The sequence below is a fragment of the Protopterus annectens genome, chromosome 5.part0 (genome assembly GCF_019279795.1).
Source record: "Protopterus annectens isolate FY-2018-M chromosome 5.part0, PAN1.0, whole genome shotgun sequence".
Classification (NCBI taxonomy): domain Eukaryota; kingdom Metazoa; phylum Chordata; order Ceratodontiformes; family Protopteridae; genus Protopterus; species Protopterus annectens.
This window is the reverse complement of record NC_056735.1, coordinates 1,196,522,459-1,196,531,773: the sequence shown is the minus strand read 5'-3', so window position 1 is coordinate 1,196,531,773 and position 9,315 is coordinate 1,196,522,459. Positions and strand designations below refer to the sequence as shown.

The 9,315-nt window shown below is 39.3% G+C and overlaps 1 protein-coding gene across 1 annotated transcript in view; it reads right to left on the bottom strand.

Moving 5' to 3' along the window:
* LOC122801599 (sodium/potassium-transporting ATPase subunit beta-3-like) overlaps nucleotides 1-6,903 on the bottom strand; it is a gene marked incomplete in the record, with an annotated part of 863,480 nt that extends 856,577 nt beyond the window's left edge. The window contains 1 exon segment of the mRNA XM_044071063.1: nucleotides 6,601-6,903. Within this exon segment, the coding sequence (XP_043926998.1) occupies nucleotides 6,601-6,712 (112 nt within the window).
* Between the last annotated feature and the right edge of the window lie 2,412 nt (nucleotides 6,904-9,315).

Below are 9,315 nucleotides of genomic sequence, written 5' to 3'. Positions count from 1 at the left end.
GAGAATACATGGTACAATGGACTCACAGTAAATGTGACAAAGATGTACCTTTGGTGTTTAGCAGCAGATAAGTGGCACTACTTATGTCTAATGCTGCAGATTTGCAAGTGCAAAGAGGTGAAAGTTATCTGAAAACTGTGCCAGGGCTGAAGAATAACAGATGAGACATTATGGAGGGACTGACAGATGTACAAATTTTATAGCTGGCTAACACAACATTACTTTCACATTGTACAAATGCTGCTAAAAACAGGTCCAAAAAATACCGAGTTCACATAAAACAGTTTTATGGAATGGGAACGACCCAGACAGAGCAATTTTATTTCTCATTCATAAATGGATTCCTAGCAGCCTACTGGTTAACACAGGGACAATGTTCACTTGCCGCAAGAACAGAGAGCTCTGTAAAGTGGCATTAGACATTGGGCGGCATTAATGTTTAAGTAGTATGTACTGGGGAGGCATTATTTAAACTCCTGTGCCAGCTTGTCCGAATGACAAGAAGGAATTGCAAGTCTACAACCATCCCACAAGACTGGATTAGATGATTAGTCTTTGTTGAACCCTTCCACTGATAATGGCCTACATGGTGCAAACAATTATCTACACTTGCCCCTGTGCCCAATTAAAGTGGGGGCACTGTTTAACAGTAAGGTCATCTTAAAGGGCTAACCATCGTGTTATTCCTTTCAAGCTTTCCATACTGCACACAACCCAAAAAACATGTACCACAGAACCATTTGTATGAACATAATCATGGCAATGGACATTTCTTTCTACTCAGGGTCTGTTGTACTTCTGCTCACTACCAGTGGATGAGATAGGGAGGGGAAAAAAAAGAAGCCCATTCACTGACAGACACAAAGCAATCTATAAAGAATTCAAAGTAATTAATCCATCCATGGTAAGCCTACAAGTAATGGTTAAACTGAAGCATAAACAGAGAAACAAGACTGTTTAAAAGAAGCTGATAAGCCATAGATCTAGACCATCGAATGGGGGTGGGCAACAGTGGCAAGATAAAGGGGACCAGTCTCTAGATGAAGGCCATAGATTTTGAAAGGAAAGTTTGGAAGACTCTCTCCATCTATCTTGATTAGCAGTAGCCAAGTCCCAGAAGGTTAGGTGACTGGACCTGATGGCTATTCCCGTGTTAACCTTCTTGTGGGAAGGGTCTATAAGCTGTCAAACAGTTGAACAACTAACTATCTGTGTGATCATGACACTAGAAGGCAGTCCCATTGGGATACAAAGCTGAACATAGATTGTGTTCTTTCATGCCTGCCATAATACACACAAGCCTGAAAATTTCCAAGTATGCATGATTCAGCAGTAAATGCAACACTAGGGCCAGTTTTTTAAAACAGACTCCTGTTAAATGTTACAAGTGTCAGGGAGCAGCTAACCATAAATAAAAAATCAATTACATTTTCCAAGAATAAAACTAAAGATCTGACAAACACTTTAAAGGCTCACTCAAGGAAATCAAAGTCCACGATAGTAATGTCATTAAAAAAAAAAAAAAAAGAAAGAAATGTACAACAAAGACAAAAATAATAAAAAAGTGTTAAAAGCTGTGGAAGAGCACTCCCAGAAGCTTTATCCCACTAATGTGACTAGTTCACATCTATTTACTAAACAAAATGAAAATTAAGCTTATACACAGCACAAGCAAAAAACTACATTTCAAAGTGGAAAGGAGAGACTGGGATTTTTGATGCAGGCCTTTAAGCAGAACAAGAATTGTGCAGAATATTACATCCATAAAGTAGCAGAAAGTATTCTATGAACTAAACTAACACAAGAATGGAGAAAGAGGATCTGCCAATAGGAACTGCAATTAGGGATGCAGAAAATAGGCAAGAGGGGGACTGGAATTTATTGGAGAAAACTGGCAAAGGAACAAGGTACAGGGAGCAAACAACAAGAGAGGGAAAGATGACAGAATGGGAAGAAGCCAAGAATTTATTTGGAGTGCAGGCTAGAGACTGCATTCCCTATCAGGGACTGATAAGAGTATAGGCAAAGAGAAAAAAATACGGGGCCCCACACGAAAGACCAGGGCTAGTAGAGTTTTTCTGTAGAATCTAGAACAGAAGCTGCCATTATAAAATAGGAATAATTAGTACAGAATATATAAAATTGCACGATAACTATAAGAATCAGAGGAGGTTAGAGAGGACTGGGAAGAGAGTGTGGATAAGCAATTCACAACGAAACAATGGGAGGATGTATGTATGTCTCCCAAATATGCAACAAAATCTAGAAGATTTAGAATTTTTGCCTAGAAAAGTTTGCATAAATATTTCTAAACCCAAAGTAAAATCCCCAAAATTTTTTCCTTAGGCAGACAGCAAATGTTGGAGGTGTGACGGGAGGTGTGATGGGGAAGAAATAGGTAACTGGGGAACATATTTTCTGGGAGTGCAGTGAGTTGGCAGACTTTAAGGATTCCCTGCAGGATGCACCAGAGGTGCTGGATGGGCAGATTGGTCTGACAAGGGAGAGGATTTTTCCAAGCTATGATACAGAATCAGAATTGCCTAGGCATAGTAAAGCCTTACTGTGTCTAATAATGGCGGCTGCCAAAAAAGAAATCAAAATTTAAACCAACTATACTAGAAGTAGTAAATATAGTAAAGATACAACTGGAATAGAGATCTTTAGAAAAAGGTGGGAGCAAACTACATAGGAAAAAATGGGAACTGCAAAAAAAAAAAAAAAAAATTACATACAAGGGTGGAATGAGGTTTAAAAGGTGACAGGACTTAAATGAGCTATGTAACATTTGACTGAAACAGATTGAGTAGATTATAAGTGATGTATAATGTTTGAAAACTGGCAGTGTATCAGTATGGTTTGCAATGTAAAATACTTGCAACTAGGACTGCTCCGGTGTGATTTGTTTTCATTTGTATACATGTATGATTGCCTGTGCAGTAAGTGATGGTTTAATAAAGATTTCTTGTTTAAAAAAAAAAAAAAAAAAAAAAAAAAACAGGAATTGAATAATTTATGTAATGTTGCTTAGATTATATGATATGCAAAGAGTATATATGAAGTAAAATGTTTACGTTAATTACAGTGTGATTACTTTTATATAAATACAAATTTGCCAATGTCACAAGTGATAATTCGATACAAGTGGGGGGAAAAAATTCAACTGTATCTGCAAATACAACAGAATGATATTGTGTAATACATTCTTAGCTTCCAAGTAACAAACTATTCTGCCTGTCTACAAGTGCTGAACCCCTATCATAATTTTTGTCATTATTTCACAAAGTGGGGATGGGTGCAAAGCCCCCCCCCCCCCCCATCACACAAAAAAAAAAAAAAAAAAATTGCATCTGAAATACCTTTGTTAAAAAAAAGCCCTACACTGACCAACTTTTCAGTAATGTTCCCCCCCACTGACACTTAAGTGCAAGCATACTTGCTCTAACTCAATCTACACTGTTAAAACAATGTCCGTGTCTGTAGTTGTTGCATGCATCACTACACATCCAGAAGTCAAAATGAATGTGCACTTTGCCTTTGGTTCTCTAAAGGTGTACATCCCCTTGTCTACACAACAGAGTTTTGACTGAAGTGATCACTGAATAAAAAAAAAAAAAAAAAAAAAAAATGAACTGCAACACAGTAAATATGCTGGGACAGGCTGCTTAAAAGATCACCCCAAAACTCAAGACTACAATCCTAATTAGGGTGTTACATGGTCACTGTTGAAATGCTTGGTTTACGGTTACATGAATGTCACAAAAAGTACCAGCCAATATACTAACAGTTCATTTTACCTGCCGAAATTAGCATGAAGGCATTGGGGAACAACATATTGGTATCTGTAGAGTGATCTCAGCAGCTTACAATCAACAATTTCTATTTTACAGGATCATCTATATCACATTTGAAACATAATCTGAATGTTCGGTACTAAGAACAAAAATGCTTATCAGTGACTCAGCTAGAGAGAGAACGCATTCCTGTGTTATCTTTGGAAACACATCATAACCTTCCATAAATATTTAAAGTTCTCAGCTTTTATAGTTATTCCTAATCAGAACATGGGATACCATAGCTGCTCTCATAGCAACAGAAAACAATGGCACAACTGTATCATTATATACTCAGATAATAAAACAGCCTGAACTTATTACAAACAAATTCTGTCACTATTTTAATTTCTTTAAAAAATACTCACTATCTATCTCAACAGTTCTTCACTGTACATATAGTACAGAAATCAGTGTTAATGTACATAAGACACACTAACCAAAAAATGTGTCTAAAGTTTACAGATTCAGTTATAATCTTTGATAAACTTTTATTGGCCGCTCTGTGTTTAAACAATTTTTGTAAGATGGTTCAGAAGGCTCCGACTAAACCGCCAATCATTCACAGATGTTGCTGCAAATGGTTTTGCCGTGGTGCATACTGGCACCAGGGCTCTGCTGCCACCATGAGTTGATGCCACCACGGGGAAAACATTTTCACAAAGGAGAAACTCAAAATTAGAAGGGCAGCATAATGCTATCTCCCTCAAAGTCGAGCTTTTATGATTTCAAAACAGTGTTTCTAACATAAGGGAAGGAAAAAGTCGAACAGTGCGACAGTTTTTCTTAACATCAAAATGCACCCACTTCCAACAACAGCAGCAGTGTTTTAACAGGCAAGGTTTTAATTTCCAGTAGTTATCTGAATGTCAAGAATGCTATCAACCATAAATAGCTAAGCCCCATTGTAAACAGAACACTGCATATGAAAAAGAGACAACACGACCTTGACAGCTTGCATGCAACGCCCATCTGGATGATAGGGAGAGCCAAGCAAATCAGTGGCACACTCAGCTGGCACTCTGGGCTCATTCTTAAAAGTTTTTCAAATTGAACGTTTCCAAACACCTCTGTAACGGATGCACTGTCATAACCTGACCCATAGTACCACATTAAAGTCCACACCGTGTTTCATCATCCATCACAATGCTGTCAAGTGCACTGCACCAAATTCATTCATTCTGCCCACTCTCTCAAACAAATCACCGATTTCTGACTTAAGGGGGTGGGTAGAACATTCGAGTCACATGAATGGAAATTTCCTTCTGGTCACCAAGCAGGAGCACACGGGGGTTCATTTCCATATCAAATGAGTGAATAACGGCAACGTCACAATGCCGATCCCCATGAATGACGGAAGTTGGGGGGATATATCGATGCCGTCAGGGAATGGCCTACTGAAAGTGCCACAGCAAAGAACTAATACAAAACAAAAACGTTGAGAATATGTCAAAATGTGGTTGTGGCAAGAGCAACGAAACCCATCTTCTCGCCTGTTGCAGGTACTACGGGGCAAAGACTGCAAAATCTAACAGGCACCTCCAGTTGTCCGCACACAAGATGAGCTAGATGAAACTATCAAACATATATCTCAACAAATTAGGAACAAATGCAGGCATAATCAGGTACGCTTTTAAAATAATACTATTAACCTGAAACAGTGCGAGAATTTGAGGATGTGAATTAATATGCATTTTCTGAAGTAAACTAAGTGTATAACTCTAATTACCGCTATTGTTTAAGTGAAAGTCACCACCGTTTCTAACAAAAAAAAAACGGGAGACTAAGACGACCAGAGCTAAAACTTGCGCCAGAATCAGGGACAGCTGACAGGTATGCTGTCAAATGCAACAAGGTCGCAAAAAATGAGACGCTAATGTATGCGGGAGGACGTCTCACAGTCTGTGAAACGGATTAAATACAGATGCCGCTTGCACCCTATCACCCAACATATGTCTGTGCTCTGCACATGGACAGGACCCGGTCTTATAACTGCAAGCATGGAAGGAACGTCAGATCCAGCAAACCCGTTGTAAGAATTCTGTTCTGTTTTAACCAGTATCTGTACATCCTCCCTCAGCATCCTGCAGCTGTGGATATGCACACCCTATTTTCTTACAGCTTACGGCATTCAAGTGTGACGCCAGGGAAGCTAACCAGCACCAAGGCTTTCAGAACGTGCCAGAGAACAGAACCTAGGTGGGCATGCGCTGCCGGCAGATCCCGGCAAAACACAGCTGTCACCGCAAGAGGAAATCCTCCTACTTGTCAGTTACACAAATGCACATTAAAAGCATTCCTACAGAAGGAAAAAATAAAAACACAAACTCATCAAATAAAATTACGATAACTGCAGCCCTACTTAAACGTCAAAACAAACCGTTTCGGTACGAAAAGATAAGGACACCCAAAAAGGACCCAAATTTGGGCTCCTGAAGGTTAGCAGGCATTCTGGCAAACGTCACTGTTCATTTCTTCTTATATCCCTGCCTTTGATTATTCCTGCATCCCCTGATGCCACCAAAAACCTAATGAACTGCAGACGTGTAATCTTGCCGCAGTCAGGCCATTGCTGAAGAAAACCGTTAGCTTCCTAAAATGCTTACAGGTCATTCTTTTTGGATAAATGTCACCCCCTCTTATACCAAAACAGCCGCTTGTATTAATAAGCACAAGCCATCATCATCAGACTTCCCATCTTAGGACAGCCGCAGACAATCAGCAACGCAAACCTGTCCCTCATGAAAAAAAATGAATGAGCCCCTACCCCAGCTGCTCGCCGTTCGCCCCATGAATTGTCCATTCTGCGGATTGTAAAAGAATTGTCTCCACTCCGTCAAAGTCTGGTTAAAGGGTTTCTTCTCCTCCTTGATCGCCATAATATGGGGAAATTTTGATGTAACAAGAACAAGCGAGGCGACCGACGGGAACAGAAAGACAGTAAGCGATGAAATAATGGATGCCAACCGCCTTTCTCACAAGCTCGTGTTTGGTGCAGTGGGGGCAGAGAAAAAAAATGTTCTCACACGCGGAATAACTCTGCGCATCCGCGAGTCTTGACGTCAGCAACACAAAGGGAAGAAAGGAGCGCGTGCGTGCTGACATCCCAAGCACTGTGTAATGTTAAGAGAATGGGGGTAGTTCTTTATCTACTCCCGTGTGTGTGGGAGGTTTGGTTGCCCGTGGTTATTTATAGGTCTCGCCAGGAACGGCTTCAGCTTTTCCCCTTTGGTGTTGTATTGTTCCAACTTCTTTTTGTTTTCTTCCAGTAATGAAAGTAAAGAGAGTAAGTAGGGCGACTGCATATGAGCCAAGTTCTTATGTAGGTTTTGAAACGTGAATGATTTTCTAACTTCTGTATGCTAATATATCTTAGTGTAAATTCTTAAATTAGCAAATTGCTAATAGGTTTTGAAGATGCAGTCCTAGACTAAATGCTTTCATCACAATTTAGCCGGCCTTAGGCATAGGCCAACTAGACATCCGCCAAGGGCGCCACTGTAGCAGGGGCACTTTTCCAGTATTTATTTGGTGTAGGTAGACGAGGATGTGGGCACCAGATGGTGTGGTAGGGGGTGCCGTGGAGCATTTTTGCCTAGGGCACCAGTTGACCTAAGGCCGCTCCTATGCAACTTTTATTTATTGGGATTTTTCTTTAACTACTTTGACATCAATAGGAAAAAGTATTGACACTGTCCGTGCCTTTTTTTAATGTTTTTTTTACATATGTGCTGACCAGGTTAAGACAATGGGACAAACTGACCCTTTTCATGGGCGATATAAAGACATTGTCTGGAAAAGTGACTTGCTTAGAGTCACATAGCAAGCAAGTGAAGGAAGAAGGAATCAGACTGTCTACCGTAGGCACGGAAAGCAGCTCATTAAAAGCAAAGAGCTTTAGTCCTCTGCCTTGACTGGGAGCTAAATTTACTCACTTGTCGGCAACAGCAGCAGCACTGCTTGCAGCTCTGTAGAACACAAACGATTCATTCGACTCGAGTGGGTTACAGTGGAAGTGTGCATATTGTTTTAATTAGATAATACAGTGTATCGGTATAAAGTGTAGTCCCCCCACATACTTCTAAACGTCAAGCATGGAGATGTCCTTTAAAAATCTTAACAGAGGGTCAGAAAGTATTTTTCTGTTATTTTTCATAACGGAACATTTTCAGGTACTACTGCTCATGTAATGAATAGTACTGCATCTTTGTATTGGCTTAATTTAGTTATTTAATAATGAATTTCGATATGTAAATCATAGCCCTGGCATTGTGCATTAGTCATAGAAGTTCAGAGGTATGTTCATAGAGTAATGCAGTTTATCAGAGATGTTGGATTTCATCGTTGCAGGATCTATTGCCACCCCCTTCAGTCTGACTGCAACATGAGTCCACCCCCCACCCCTGCATGGGTGTGCGTACACACACCCTTTTTAAGCACATCTCTTGTACCTAAAGCTTTAGAACGCAACTTGTACTCACCACAGAATTAACAGCACTGGTTATATGTTTTCCCCACTGATATCAAACAACACTTCCAATGATTCACATAATTTATAACTCTGCATTTGAACATACGGTCATGTTATATCTTGCTTAGACAATCCAAAGTCTTTATGTAATCCAAACTCAACAGCAAAAAATAGAAGCAACGATATTAACAGTACAACACACATATGAGCTTCAGTAAAAAAGAACAAAGAACAAGCTTAACTTAATTTTAGCTAGCTTCTGAAACTGTTACATTAAGCTAAACTATGATTTTGAACACAAGACATATAGTGCTGTATTGTGTGAATGCACAAAATGCCACAACTCTTACACCTGTCACTTGTGTGTGTTTTCTTTAAGAAGGTGGCAGTTTTGCTTTATGTTGGCGAGATTAGTCCTGGTAGACATGGATGGCCTATTTATTTTCAGGAGAGGTCTGAGATGGAAAATGTATGACTATGATTAAAGGTATTTGAGTGGGACATGCATACATACATACATTTAGCTTGCATACATGTATGTGATTGTTTATTTGCATATGTATTTATGTTGACCAGTGTAATGGACGTATTCAAGGTGAACCCGTTTCAGCCACAGCCCAGAAGATGAAGCCAAAGGCAGGCAAGAAATTTTTAATTTACACAATTGTTTAAGAACATTTTACATGAGCAAAATTTTGAAAAAAAGTTTTTATATTTGTGCATTGAGTTAAGCGCAATGAAATGTGTAGAAATGCAGAAAGTATATACAGAGAAGTCAGTTTAGTAAAATGATCTTATTATAGAAAAGTATGCACTCTTAGATGTTATGCAAATTGTAATATTATAGTTAATGGTGGGGGGGGTTCAAAGATAGTAGACATTCTTTAATAAAATATTAAGCAAGAGAAGTAACTGCACAATTGAAATTATTATGAACATATCCAGAGGTATAGGGGAGATGCACAAGGAATTAAATCTAAGGTTAGTAAGGGTTGTGGGACAAGGACAGGT